This window comes from Dendrobates tinctorius, unplaced genomic scaffold, assembly GCF_039654945.1.
Source record: "Dendrobates tinctorius isolate UK_male_01 unplaced genomic scaffold, ASM3965494v1 ptg000020l, whole genome shotgun sequence".
In the NCBI taxonomy this organism is placed as follows: domain Eukaryota; kingdom Metazoa; phylum Chordata; class Amphibia; order Anura; family Dendrobatidae; genus Dendrobates; species Dendrobates tinctorius.
The window spans coordinates 19962726-19978707 of NW_027361688.1; the positions used below are offsets into that span (position 1 = coordinate 19962726).

Genomic DNA, 15982 nt, shown 5'->3' on the forward strand with positions numbered 1-15982 from the left:
TATATCTTCACCTAAGGCGGCAACATATCGTATTATATAGGCAGACAGTTGGATGAATTGATTATAGAGTTCCATTGTATGTTCTATTTTTATTCAATACTTTCCTATGGAGGTAAAAAAAAAAGTATGGATAAAACCCTGCAGATTTACTCCAGGTTTCCTCACGTACATGCCAAAGAAAATTCATGTGATTTAAACATAGTAACATGGTTTGTGAGGATGATAAAAGACGTACATCCATCTATTTAATATTATCTGCAATATTTTAAGCCCCGCATCCAATTTTCCTCACCTGATGGAAAAAAAAAATTGTTCTCAACTCCAAAAATGTAGAATAAATCTCCAAATTAAGTTTCATCTCCAGTAATTTAAACAGCTTCATAGTCTTACTGCTCTAACAGTAAAGAATCCCACATTGGAGAGCTCTGCTATTTGACATATTTATACTTAGTTATTTGGTCACTCCTTAGCTATATTTTTTTAACTAAAGAAAGAACCATAACTTTAATAACCTTTTTGAGTTCTATAGTACATTTACATATACCATTTGTTACATTGGTTACCCACCTTTGAACATGATCAAACATTCATTCTTCTGAACTGGTGACAAAAACTGTACACTTTCTTCTATGTGGGGTCTGACTAGTGATTTATAAAGTTGTAGAACTATGTTTTTGAATAGCACAGAACTACGATAGCTAAATCCACAGCATTCTTGGGGGTTCCAGAACATGTGATAGTAAAACCTAGCATTAAGCCATTGCATACTAATAGGAGAAAACTTCTCTAATCCTTTTATAAACTGAACAGATGGGAGCACTTTAAGAATCTTAGCCACATTTTTTACAACTGAATCACACATCTGGGGTAAATACTGAGCTTACCTTGCCAAAACTGGCAGCATTCACTGGTTGTGTGTCGTTTTTCTCACAGAAATCCAAGTAATGCATATAGAGGGCACTTCGGGGGATGCAGACACCCTCTGCAATTTCATAGTTTTCTTCCAACCTGTGAATAATTGTAGCATTCACATAAACAAAATATCTTGGAAATATTACTAGCTTTGTAGACACATTTGTAGATTATTTCTTTATGGCAAACAGAAATAACAGGTAATATAAAACTAATGTCAGTTCGCCATTAGGGACACATAAGGACAAATGTACCATAGAGAGACCCAAACCATGGGGCTATTATGGAGCCCATTGCGGTTCCACAACTTTTTCTAAATGTCAATTTGCCTTTGCAGTGCCAATGGAAATTAGCAATGGCCCCACCTTTCTTGCTAATAAAAGATGAGTAAGGAGATAAAATGGAAAACTATGGAGGAGATAGAATGGGAAGTAATGATGAGACCTAATGACAGTTGGATAATGAGCACGTTTCTCCATTTAATCATTTCATAGATGTTTCTTTTTTCCCATAGATTCATTATGCTGACAACATACCAAACGCTATTGTACCTGGGTACTTAATGACCCCCCTCACACACCGCCTACTCTATTTTCTCACCATTATCCATGAGATCAAATATAATTCATCTTTAACAAACAGACTCTCTGGCTGTGTTTACAGTCCTTCTATATTTTTCTTATCTTCCTCAAAATAACTTCATTTATTCTTTGAAGACAAGAATTTTAATTGACCCAAACTTTAACAGTTTTTTTTATATATGTACTGATGGCCAGTTGCTAAGAGCGAAGAGTTGAATGTGGTTGGTATGTGCGTGTAATTAGATTTAATGGAGACAAGGAGAAGGTAATGTCATAGTTCTCAGTTTGGGAGATAATAAAGAGACGATATTTGTTAGTGAACATCATGACAATTCCAAAATTTTGGGCATCAATCACACAAGAATTGGGGGGAAGGGAGTACATAGCTAGACTGATTCTACAGTAATTATAGTCTTATTCATACTATTTTAGTATATTATTAATGCCTTCGATATAAAAACTAAAAAAATAAGTCTGATACCATTGTAGAGTGGCTGGGGTGGAGTGGGGTTTCGATGCCCTGTTTTCCTTTTCTTCATCTGCTAGAAAATTAAAGGGAAATACATTAATTTAACGGAATTAAATTTAGATCTGTTATACAGTGGGTACGGAAAGTATTCAGACCCCTTTACATTTTCACTCTTTGTTTCATTGCAGCCATTTGGTAAATTCCAAAAAAGTTCATTTTTTTCTCATTAATGTACACTCTGCACCCCATCTTGACTGAAAAAAAAAAAACAAATGTAAAAATTTTTGCAAATTTATTAAAAAAGAAAAACTGAAATATCATATGGTTATAAGTATTCAGACCCTTTGCTCAGACACGCATATTTAAGTTACATGCTGTCGATTTCCTTGTTATCCTCCTTGAGATGGTTAGACTCCTTCATTGGAGTCCAGCTGTGTTTAATTAAACTGATAGGACTTGATTTGTAATGACACACACCTGTCTATATAAGACCTCACAGCTCACAGTGCATGTCAGACCAAAGGAGAATCATGAGGTCAAAGGAACTGGGCATGGAGCTCAGGGACAGAATTGTGGCAAGGCACAGATCTGGCTAAGATTAGAAAATAATTTCTGCAGTACTCAAGGTTCCAAAGAGCACAGTGGCCTCCATAATCCTTAAATGGAAGAAGTTTGGGACCACCAGATGTCTTCCTGGACCTGGCTGTCCAGCCAAACTGAGAAATCATGGGAGAAGAGCCTTGGTGAGAGAGGTAAAGAAGAAACCCAAGATCACTGTGGCTGAGCTCCACAGATGCAGTAGGGAGATGGAAGAAAGTTCCGCAAAGTCAATTATCACTGCAGCCCTCCTCCAGTCGGGCCTTTATGGCAGAGTGGCCCGACGGAAGCCTCTCCTCAGTGCCAGACATATGAAAGCCCGCATAGAGTTTGCTAAAAATGCATGAAGGACTCCCAGACCATGAGAAATAAGATTCTCTGGTCTGATGAGATGAAGATAGAACTGTTTGGTGATGATTCTAAGTGGTATGTGTGGAGAAAACTAGGCACTGCACATCACCTGCCCAATACAATCCCAACAGTGAAACATGGTGGTGGCAGCATCATGCTATGGTAGTGTTTTTCAGCTGCAGGAACAGGAAAACTGGTCGCAATTTACGGAAACATGAATGCGGCCAAGTACAGAGATATCCTGGATGAAAACCTCTTCCAGAGTGCTCTGGACCTCAGACTTGGCCAAAAGTTCACCTTCCAACAAGACAATGACCCTAAACACACATGTAAAATAACAAAGGATTGGCTTCAGAACAACTCTGTGACCATTCTTAACTGGCGCAGTCAGAGCCCTGACCTAAACCCAATTGAGCATCTCTGGAGAGACCTGAAAATGGCTGTCCACCAACGATCACCATCCAACCTGACGGAACCGGAGAGGATCTGCAAGGATGAAGGGCAGAAGATCCTCAAATCCAGGTGTGAGAAATGTGTCGCATCATTCCCAAGAAGACTCATGGCTGTACTAGCTCAAAAGGTTCTTCTACTCAATACTGAGCAAAGGTCTGAATACATATGACCATGTGATATTTCAGCTTTTCTTTTTTAATACATTTGCAAAAATTTCTACATTTCTGTCTTTTTTTCAGTCAAGATGGGGTGCAGAGCGTACATTAATGAGGGAAAAAAAACAACTTTTTTTTAATTTACCAAATGGCTGCAATGAAACAAAGATTGAAAATTTAAAGGGGTCTGAATACTTTCCGTACCCACTGTACCTTGAAATATATTGCAGGAAATTATTTATTGGTATTTATTATTGCTATCATTATTATTATTAGTTCAGTTGTAGTATCAGCTGTTTCATAGAAGCCACAAGAGAGGAGCGAATGGATTTGCAGGACCCAGGTTTATCAGCCTATCTGTCCGTGGCCGCTGGACGAGCGCACTGTAAACCACCTCCTCCTTGCAGGGAATCCCTAATATCGCCTTTGATTTGTAAACCTGGCACGTCATCATCGCTGTAACGTGACGAACAGATGACTTTGCACCAGACCAACTAATTAGAAAAGCTGTCTAAGATACCTGCAAGTAGGAGGAGGTTTGCAGGGCTTCTGTCCAATGGGCATGAACAACTCACCTGGCCACAGCAACAGGGTCCTGAGAATCGATTCACTCATCTCTATAAGCCACAAGATCAGTACAACCGAACAGACCCTCCCATAAATATGAACAAAACCTTTACCTGGTAAAATGGCAGACACCATGAAAGAAAGCTTCCAAACACAATTACAATCAATGGATGCGTAAAGCAGATATGACAAATCGGTTACTCCTACTAATTTAATTTGTCTATGACTGTTTAGAAAAATGGAAAATAGCCTTAGTGGGAAGTTGCAACTATTGTCATCCATTTCGGAGATGCGGAGTATCTGTCTTTGGTCACCCAATCACTGACCAGGCATACACATATATAAAATACTTTGTGCTTATTCTTCCATGTCCCCCTTTCTCTCTCTCCATTTCCAGTTGTCTTCTGTCCCACAATGAGTTATTTTTTTTGTCCCAGAAAAAAAATGAGTAGAAGAAAGTGAATTCAATAAACACAATCCATCACTCGCATATTTTTTACTCACTGTAAAGCTGGGCATACGCATTAGACTTATGCTGGCCAAACCCAGCAATACCGACGGGTTTGGCTGACGGTCTAATGTGTATGGGGGTGCCGGCGGACTGATGGTCAAGAGAGATGTCGATCAGGTTTCAGAATGTCAATCGCATTGTTCTCCCTGAAATAAACCGCTGGCAGATGTGATAGTCTTCGGCTTTCTCAAAGAGAACACAGGAGCCCTCAGCTGGATGAGTGCTCCTGTGTTCGGTGGGGGCAGCTAAGATGGTTGTCGGCTGAACAATATTTACCTTGACAGCTATCTAATGGCCCTCTAATGTGAATTACCACCTTAAGCGGTCCCATATATATTGTTCTGCTTGAAGCTATCTCTCCCAACTCCTCCTGGCTAACACTCGTGTTTTCTACCAGAAAGACACTGCCATACTCCTTTGGTAGTAGCCTATTTTCTTAGAGAACAAATGGATCGTTGGTCTGAAATCGTACATGCCAGAACCTTATCTCCCTAGCATGACATGTATAGTCAACCAAGCTTATAAGGTCTGCATGGGCACTTCGATTGTGAAATTGGACAATGTTTTAAGGGATGTACCTGCCTCTAGATAACCTGACAGAAAACTAACATGTAACAGTCTCGAAATGTTGTCATGAGAAGCCACTTAATATAAATCAATAAATACTTACTTTCTTCATTAGAAACATTGCCCAGGGATGTGTGGCTTGAATATCGCTTGTTTTCGCTTTCACTGAGACACCGTTCAATCCAACTTTCTGGAAAAAAACCTAACATATATTAAATTCTGATTTATATACATTGTGCGTGCTGCTCTAAGTTTCCTTGGCCGACAAATGCATCTAGCGTATTCAACATTGCCCATTTCTTAGTACTTTGTCAAAAGAGCTTGCACAGCACAGCATGAAAACCCAGTCAGCTTTGAAAGCTTTACCTGGGAGATATCTTGCTGATGAAGTATAACTACCTGGTATCTTGTTGTCTTTCTCAGTCTTGTCATGTTATATGCAAAACACAAGCCGCGGAGACACCATCACATGTTTCTCAACGCAAGCAATGACTAGCCAGGTCTTTCCCCGGGAAGGAACAACCACGGGAAGGGCAGTCTTCAATGAAAGAAACCACCTATGCTAAAACATGGTATCCACAGACAGCTGTTTCGGGGTATTGCCCCTCATCAGTGTGGAGTAGGAAACTGGCCAGTAGGAGCAATGCCTAGTAGAAGACTGTGAAAATGAGGATGATTGAACTCATGGAGATCAACATCCAACACGGGGAAAGACCTGGCTAGTCATTGCTTGCATTGAGAAACATGTGATGGTGTCTCCGCGGCTTGTGTTTTGCATATTTTACATATTTCCCATAAGGGATGGGGACCTTACTCTAGAATCACTGCATTGAGAAACATGTGATTGTGTCTCCGCAGTGTTGGATGTTGATCTCCATGAGTTCATTCATCCTCATATTCACAGTCTTCTACTAGGCATTGCTCCTACTGGCCAGTTTCCTACTCCACACTGATGAGCAATACCCCGAAACAGCTGTCTGTGGATGGATACCATGTTTTGGCATAGGTGGTTTCCTTCATTGGAGACTGCCCTTCCCGTGGTTGTTCCTTCCCGGGGAAAGACCTGGCTAGTCATTGCTTGCGTTGAGAAACATGTGATGGTGTCTCTCCCAATTTTAGGCCTCCTACCAGTGCTCGACAAAGTGGGGCCCTGGGCAAAATTTTGAAGTGGGTCCCCAAATTCTAACATATTGCACCATCACACAGAAACATTTATGTTACATTTACAAGGGCTGAGTTCAGGCCGTTAAAAAAACGTGATCGACAATATTGCAGTCCTTCGGTGCCTGTTTCCGGGTCTCTTTACACAGGGTGAGGAAGAATGATGTGGACCGAACAATCGCTAATAGATCAATATGTCCTCATACAGTATCATGTAATGAGCAGCACTTCTGTAGTTTGCAGTGGGCGATGTGCTAATGAGAACAATGATTTTTGTTCCTCCATAAACAATCCAATCCCCCGATGAATAGGCAGCGTTTTGCTAATTCGTTGAGCGATTGTTTATGTTTACACCTATAGACTCCCGCCTGTGCTACCATTATTTCTAAATGTGGATGCTAAGCACACATTGTGTGACGCACACATATGCAGAAACTACATGTTATACACACTAAGGCGATGTGCTAATGAGAACAATGATTTTTGTTCCTCCATAAACAATCCAATCCCCCGATGAATAGGCAGCGTTTTGCTAATTCGTTGAGTGATTGTTTATGTTTACACCTATAGACTCCCGCCTGTGCTACCATTATTTCTAAATGTGGATGCTAAGCACACATTGTGTGATGCACACATATGCAGAAACTACATGTTATACACACTAAGGCTGTGTGCACACGCTGCAGTTCCGCAGCGGATTTGGCCGCTGCGGACCCGCAGCAGTTTTAGCTGCGGTGTACAGTACCTTTCAAATGAATGGAAAAAACAAACCGCTGTGTCGACGGTGCGGATTTTTCAGCGCGGTTTTGAAACCGCAGAAAGAATTGACATGTCAATTCTTTCTGCGGAATCCGCAGCGGTTTCCTATCTCCACCATTGTGGAGATGGTGAAACTGCAGGGCAAAACCGCAGGCTAATCCGCAGATATACCGCAGGTCTTTTGACCTGCGGATTTTGCAGAATCCGCAGCGGATTCCGCAGCATGTGCACACAGCCTTATATATACACATATGCATAGAGAACATACGTACAGATACTTGTGAGAAGATCACTAGTAAAATACTGGAGGGGAAATGTGTCACTGAGGATGTTACCTCAGTGATATGAACCTGGAAAAATGCTCCAGCATACTGCTGAGAGGGGTTAATCGGCCATGTTTAAGGGCTGGGCTTTTGTGAACACCTGTAGAGTGGGTAAGAGGCTATTCACCGTTTCTCCACCCCACAATGTGGTCCAGAAGGTGAATATGGAGCCTTTGGACTCAGTGTTCAGTGTGTCTGGAGTCGAGATCTCCAGAGCTGTCCTCATGTTAAAGAGAACTGAACCATGTGTTTTCCCCTGAGCTGTCGGATCCCCTGAGCCACATAGACTGTTATTTTGTTTTTCTCGTTATGCCAGAAGACAGAAGGGGTTGTGTTTATTTACTTAACTTTGCACTGGTTTATGCATTACATTTTTAATAAACCAATTGAAAACAAATGAAAAGTGATCCTGTGAATACCTCTTGGAGCAGCTGAGTGAGCCAATCTACCATAATTGATGTTAGAAGTGCTGGCAGCATTCCTAGGGAACATGTGTGACTGCTATAGAGGTACTGCATTTCCTGGATGAAGGCGGCCATAAGCCAGCAAGCAACGTCAGACAACATGGAAGATCTGATTAAATACCTAGTGCAAGCCCAGCAGCAGCACCACTAGCAACAGCTACAGCAGCAACAGCTGACACAACAGGAGACAAGCTGCTTATCCAACAGATCCAGCAACAGCAGCAGTTCCAGCAACAGCAGTAGAAAGTTCAGCACCAACAGCAGCAGCAGATTGAATTGATCACAGAGGAGGTTCATGGCATGGCGAAAGCTCCAACACCAAGGTCAGCTAATGATTTTTCCATCTGGAAGGCAGTAAGTAGAGCTCTGTAGAAAATTACCCTGGGTGACGACATAGAGGCCTTTTTGGCCATGTTTGAAAGGGTCGCCAAGAGGAAGAAATGCCTCCGACAGAGTAATGGGCGAAAGTGCTAGCGCAGGGGTAGGGAACCTTTTTCCAGCCGAGGGCCATTTTGAAATTTCTACCATCATTCGGGGGCCACACAAGAATGATCACCTTGAAAATTACCCCAGTATATTTAGTCAAACAATTAATTACGGTAACTCACCCTTAATGTGACGACTGGCGCTGCTTCTCTTTGGTGCAGCTGTGATGTTAGGTGATACTGATTATGTTGCTTCTCACAGCTGCTTTTCCAGGATTGTGTTGGCCAGGAGAGCAGTCAACTTCTTGTCATAAGTTTTGTAAATCATATACACCACATCGGAGACGCTGGGACTGCTGTATATACATCACATAGGAAACACAGGGACTGTTGTATATACATCACACAGGAGACGCTGGGACTGCTGTATGCATCACACAGGAGACGCTGGGACAGCTGTATATGCATCACACAGGAGACATTGGGACTGCTGTATACATCACACAGGAGACGCTGGGACTGCTGTACATACATAACATAGCAAACATTGAGACTGCTATATATGCATCACAGGAGACTCTGGGGTCATATAAACTACATGAGGGGCTGAGGGGCATAGACATCACAGGAGATGCTGGGACATATTCATCACCTGGGAGGCTGGGGGGAATAGACATGACTGAGGGGCTATATACATCACTAGGAAGCACAGACAGCACTGGGGGTATATATGTCCCTGGGATGGGGGATAATACATCACTGGTGGGGTCACATACAGCACTGGGGCTTATATATATCAAAGGTGGTGGAATATACAGTACTCTGGGGGATATACAGCACTTTTGGGGTAAATGCAGCACTGGGGAATATACACATCACTTGGGGGCACATACAGCTCTGGGGGGATATAAAGTACTGGGGGGACAGGGATCACTGGGGAGGCACATATATCACTGGGGTGGGGGGGCTCATAGATCACTGGGGCGACACAAAGATCACAGAGGGGTGACACGAAGATCACAGGGGTGGGGCACAGAGATCACAGGGGTGCACATAGCTGGGGGGCACAGAGATCAGATCACGGGGAGATCAGATCACGGAGTGGCATATAGCTGGAGGGAACAGATCACAGGGGGCATAGATATCACATGGGGAAACAGCTGGGGGGCACATAGGTCACAGGGGGCACATAGCTGGAGGGCACAGAAATCACAGGGGGCATATAGCTGAGGCGGCACAGATCACGGGGCACAGATCACGGGGCATATAGCTGGGGGGCACAGAGATCATAGGGGGGCACATAACTGCATAGCTGGGGGGGAACATAGCTCACAGGGGGGCACATAGCTGAGGGGCACAGATCAGTAGAAAAGCACAGAGATCCCTGGGGAGGCGAAGAGCTGCCGGCATGCACAAAGATCGCTCTGGACTCTGGAAGCAGCTCCTTTTCTGGGACGGGAGAGCATTGGGCATTAACCCCACCCACCCTGACGCTAACCCCACCCACCCAGACAAAGTCATCATTCATGTGCAGGGCAGGCAGCGTTCTGTAATGAACGCTGCGTGCCGTGCACTTGGGGGTTAAAGAGCCGGCTGCTGAAAGGATACGGCTGCCGCCCGAGCATTGGGGACTCTGGGGACATGCCCGTGGGCCGCATGCGGCCCGCGGGCAGCAGGTTCCCCACCCCTGTGCTAGCGCCATACTTAATGGGGGAGCCCCAGAAAGCCTAGTATGACTTGGCCTTACAAGAGGCCAAAGAATATGTTAAAATAATAACTGAAATTTTGGAGCGCTTGGGGCCGATAATGACTGTCGGGATACAATGAGTCCACCGCTGGGCATATCACCAGGACAAACCCCCTTGCTCTCAAATATTTTATCTGCTGCTCATGTTCTAAAAATGGTTGCAGCCAGAATCCAATACCCATGCGCAGATGGTAGAGATGGTGGTGATGGAATGGTTTGTGTACTCCCTTCTGAGGTCAATGCAGGCTTGGGTTGCCCTAGGTGATCCCTGGAATGCCAATGATCTGGTTGAACTGGTCAAAATGTATCAGGGGGTTGAAGGTTCCTTGGGTAGGCAACCCACTCCATATTGGTAAAAAAACCAACAGGGGGCGGAGACCCAAAAGGGGTGGAGTGTCCAAGTTCAAAAGGGGTAAGGGAGGTAGTGGCAAGGGTCTCTGCTGGCAATATTATAATATTATATGCTGGAAATGTCCCGGCACAGGCCATATAGCCACCCGTTGTCCCCTGACCGAGCAGATGGACTGTAGCATGGGACACCGCTGTTCATATTATGCGTATCTGGCCTGCAGTGTGAACAGTTCACCCAGCGAGGAGCCTCAAGCTTGTCCCTTAAAGGTGAATGGTCTGAAAGTGACTGGCTGCTAGACTCAAGGAATTTGGTGACCTCCGTAAGGGCCACACTTCCTCTCTGATCTCTGAGAAGAGGGTTGGCATCCATTGCATTCACCGGGATGCTAAAGACTATATAGCAGGGATGGGTAACATACATACAGTAAGTAGTAGGGATACTGGGCTAGTAATGGCCTAGTGGTTACCCTACCTTGCCGAGGAGGTTGGCACCCTAGAAAACGATACAATACACAACAAGACAAAACAAACAATGTCAAAGGCACAAATTAAAGGCACAGATCAATGGTAATCATCTGCCAATAATCAATTAGTAGTTCACATACACCTCAACCAAACAGTCGGTGTTGTGAGCAGTAAAATTAAAAACTAGATCCAAATGATATCTGTAGTATGATCCTGTGAAATTCCCTTGGTGATATAAAAAAGTATATGGCCCATAAGAAACATATAATTAATTTATTCTATGGTGCTTATCGTAGATAAATTCATATCAGTCCCAAAGCATTTTCCCTATCTCATGTCAGTGGTTCTTCGGGGGAGCAATGTACCCAAAAACATTTTCCATGTGGGCACTCTCAGAGGCTGAAAAAATGGTGCAATGATGGAACTATTAAATAGGTCAGTGAGGGTAAGCTGACGTTGAGCGGGGGCACCATATAATTTTCTAGGGTAACCTCCACAGCAAGGTAGGGTAACCACTAGGCCATTACTATGGCCAGTATCCTAACTGCTCATGTATGTTACCCATCCCTGCTATATTTACCAAGAAAACTCCCCTTTTTAAATATTTTCTAAATAAAGTTATTGTCTATAGTAGGTGGGTCTTTTATTTTTAGTGTTTATCATGCTAAAGACTATCCAGTGGCCAGAATGAACATTGAAATGGCACAGGGTACTGAATCCCACGAGGTCAGAGTGGTCCAGGTATTTTTGCACCCCATTATAAGCCGGGACTTTTGTTTGTTTTGGGACTGGTGGAGAAAGGAAACAGAGTTCGGTTAGTCGTATAAGAGACCGGTCGCCCCTAAATAACTGTCACCGCCCCCAGAGTCTGACAGGTTTCCCTTTTGCGTCCTTGTAGTGGATGAGGAGGTAATGTCCCCTGAGGTCGATATTCCTGAGCCGGGGGTGACCGGTGAAAATTTTCTGACTGCTCAAATTATAATTATATTAAAAGGGTGTTTGATATTGTTGCTGTTCTAAAGTCAGGGACTGACACCAGGTTTCCATACTTTGCAGAAAATTAGGTCTTACAATTCCGAGTTACTAAACTGAGGGGGGAGGTAATAGCACAACTGATAGTACTGGGATCCTAAAGGCGTAGGGTGTTAGACCTAGGCCATTCTCATGTTTTAGGAGGGCATCTGGGGTAGACAAAACCCAAGAGTCAGTCCTTCAGAGTGGAGCACCCGCCAGGGCTGTGGGGATACTCGGTACCAGATTGGTTCTTAAGGGGATGTGTCACAGCAGCAGTGACTCGGACCACGGCCCTGGGCGTCCAATGAAAAGGATTATAAAAGGGGAATAAAGTTTATAAGATATAGTTTGTGACGCCACCTGTGGTATTCAGCAAGGGATAGCCGACGCTGCTTAAAGAGACCGCTGGGGCTGATGGTGATGCAGCAGAGTTGGTACAGCTTTCCACAGGTAGAGCTACGTCCCAGGGCACTTATGATGTTAAAGATAGTGGTGATGGTTGTAGTGCAGAGTGATGGTTGTAGTGCAGAGGGGATGGTGCAGTAAATAACTCTGAGGACACAGCAGGGCGCAGTCTTCACACTTTTACTCACGGTTTGAGGTGCAGACCAGGGCACTGAGTACAGATGGTAATGACGATCCGGGCAGCCTGGAAGCAACTTAGGATCCACTAAGCCAGAAGGGTTGGAGGCCTCCTTTCTGCGCTATCCTATGAGGTCCTTGCTGCCTAAAGCTATGCTAAGTCCTCTGTTCCTTACTGTTCTTAAGTCCTTGCCTTTATGGCAAGCAGCTTGAGCCTTTCACAGGTGTCACTCCTTCGTGGTGGCTCCGGCTCTGGTATGCTACTGTGCCTTCAGGTGTGTGATGGGGCCAGGAGGTCTGCAGTCTCCTGCCCTCCAGATTTGGCTGCTGGGACTGTTGTACTCATGCAGCCACGGACTCCGGCGTCCGGTGTCAAGCGCTCTTCCCTGGGGTGAGCTTGGTGACAGCTCCAATCCCCAGGCTTTCCTAAACTTCCACTTTCTTCTCTCTTCACTCTGCTCTTGGGACGATCTCCTCACAGCTCCTGTCCCCTGTGCAGACTCTCACAGACTGACTAACCCAGCCTTCAGGCCAGAACTAATATGGAAGCTTTCCTGAAACCAGGTTTTGAGCTCCCCTTCTGGTCTGAAGTCAGGAAAGGTGTTGTATGCTGGTGTTATCTGGCTACGGAAACCCTCCTTGCTTCCAGGCATGACATCACCCCCTGTGAGGGAGGTAGTGCCACTGTGGCAACCAGACTCCTGGGGTGCCACAAGAGATTCTACTGGCCTGGATGTCATCGAGAGATTAACTACTGCTGGTTCCTTCCAACCTGTCAGCTAACTGCTCCAGTCTCTGACTTCCATAGTCCCCTAGTGCCATTGCATATGAGTACATAGTACTCATTTGACCGCATTGCTATGGATCTTGTTGAACCCCTAGTTAAGTCTGCCAGAGGTCACCAATATATCATAGTGGTCATGGAGTACACATCACGCTCTTACCCGTATTCCTAGTCTGAAAAAACAGTTGCTGCATGCCCTACTCTCAACTTTTATACTGGCTATGATAGTACACCCTATTTGGATGTGATAGCCTGATGGAGTTATAGGGAAGCCCATGCATCTGCAACTGACATCATGATCCCACTCTGTTTTTTTGCAATATCAGCAGTGTGTGTTTGTGTAATGATGCCACGCATAATCTAAACATAAATTGTTCCACCTTTTAGCGACTTCAAGAAATTCAATTTAAAGATGATCGACCAATCTCTAGGGGTTACACCAAATATTAATTTGATTGAGATTTCTTTTTCATTCATTCACTTAGCATTTTGTTAATTACGGTAATATAAAAAACACTTATCACTTCTGTATTTGAAAGCATTCTTACGTTGCAGCATTTCTTTCCACCCTTGCCTAAAAACTTTTGCTCAAGTGCAGTGCCCACTGAGACACAAGTGTAGCAGTGACTGAACAGGCAGCATGAGCAGACACAGTGTGCAACAGCAGTAATCGAGGTAGTGTTACTAACTTACTGCAATGGCTGAATGTCCGGCATTGGGGAAGAAATAGGTTAAGTCGGTTGTAGGGTGTAACGTGCTGCTGCAGTGCAGTACAGCACAACCTCCACCAGGGGGTGATGGTGAGGGAAGAGAGGTTGCGCACACACAGCGTAGTAACCCAGCACAGGTGTCACAGGTAATGAAAGAGTGGTCAGACTAGCCAAAGTCAGCAACTGTCAGGAGCAGAAGTACCAAGGGAGACAGCAAGTGCGTAGTCAGGGACGAGGGAGAAGTCAGGACCTACCAGGAACGTGGTATCAGAAACAGAAGACGTAAGCCGTTGTCAGGGTATAAGCCAGAGGGTCAAAAGCCAGTCGGAAAGTGTGGTATTAGAAATGGAAAAGTCAGAAGCAGAGTCCAGAAATCAAGTCGGGTCATACACAAGTCCAGGTAATCAGGGGCAGAAGGAACACTAAAGGAATACAGGTCAGAGGCACTAGCTTGGAAGCTTGCCGTATAGCCCAGCCAGCTCCAGAACGAGGCAGAGGGGATTAACCCCCGCATGACCAGTCCAAAGAAAAGACAGCAAAAAACAAACTCTGGACTGGATCATGACATGGGGTATGGGTGGTCATAAAAGAATTTACTGACATAGTTCACAAACTCAACAATCCTTAACTATTGTCCGGAGAGGCAATGAGACATAGTGATTACACTTCTAATAGGTACATAAGTGATGTGGTGCAACATCAGTAAGTTAAACTGCATAGCTGTATTCACAGAGAGGCACAATACTGACAGGGAACCTGCAGTCAAACATAACCAGCAGTCTAATGTGATGTTTGGCTGAAGGGAGAAAAGGAACTTATATTCTCTCTGCAGCCGCTCTGTTCTAATCAGGTAGGCGAGACTTGCAACAGTGATCGATGTTCTCTACAGCGCTCTCACTCTTTAGACAGCTCTTCCTGCTTACTGCCTCCAATGCTGCCCACCAGGCTTGAAGTGAGCAGCTGCAGGGAAAATAAAACTTAATTTTTTCCCTGCATCCCAGCATCAGAGTAGACCGCCAAATATGTTTGAAACGGTATTACGACCCAAACGTTTACAATTACTCACTCTACCTGTTCTCATCTCTGCTTGCTCATCTAGATCTGGAGGTCCTGAAAATTCTTTGATTTTTCTGCTGCTACTGATGTTAGGCATACAGCTGGATGGTGCCAAAAATGGTGCCAAAATACTACTACTTATACACATGACGCTAGCTACTAAGTCACAACGTTATGTCAGATCAGGTGGCTTTTTAATAGAGGAACGGTGACACTTGCGACCAACAACACAGTGTTGTGCCAATTCTCTTAAAATTAAAACAACGGTTACTCTTTAATAACTGTGGAACACTTCAACGGATCCCACTGATTGTGAGAATGTTTTTTCGTGTCATTTTTTACTTCATGATAGTGGCAAAATTTGTTTGATATGTCTTGTGTTTATTTGTGAAAAAAATCAGAAATTTGGCAAAAAATTGCCAAATTATGCAATTTTCAAACTTTTAATTGTTATGCCCTTAAACCAGAGTTATTTCACACAAAATAGTTAATAAATAACATTTCCCACATGTCGACTTCACATCACCACAATTTTTGAAACAATTTTTTTTTGTTAGGAATTTTGAAGATTTAACAGTTGATCAGTGATTTTTCATTTTTCCAACAAAATCTACAAAAACATTTTTTTCAGGGACCCATCACTTTTGATGTCACTTTGAAGGGCTTAAATGACAGAAAATACCCAAAAGTGACACCATTCTAAAAACTTCACCCATCAAAGTCATCAAATCCACATTCAATAAGTTTGTTAACCCTTCAAGGGCTTCACAGAATATTAATGGAATGTGGAAGTAAAAAATAATAATCTTTATTTATATAGCGCCAACATATTCCGCAGCGCTTTACAGTTTAACACTTTCAAAACACAAGTCATAAGTAACAACGTTAACAATACAATAATTAAAGCAAAATAAGACTGAACATTTAAAAATTTTTCAGTTTTTTTTTTCACAAGGGTAATAACAGGAGAAAATGGAC

The 15982-nt window shown here is 43.7% G+C and overlaps 1 protein-coding gene across 2 annotated transcripts in view; it reads right to left on the minus strand.

Moving 5' to 3' along the window:
• The window catches only part of RFX4 (regulatory factor X4), a 99988-nt gene that overhangs the window by 56779 nt on the left and 27227 nt on the right, over positions 1–15982 (minus strand). For both annotated transcript variants that reach the window (XM_073567836.1, XM_073567835.1), the window contains exons 2-4: positions 5267–5353; positions 1975–2035; positions 885–1008 (exon numbers count right to left, since the gene is read on the minus strand). In XM_073567836.1, coding sequence (XP_073423937.1) covers positions 885–1008; positions 1975–2035; positions 5267–5353 — 272 coding nt within the window. The remainder of the gene's footprint in view (positions 1–884; positions 1009–1974; positions 2036–5266; positions 5354–15982) is intronic.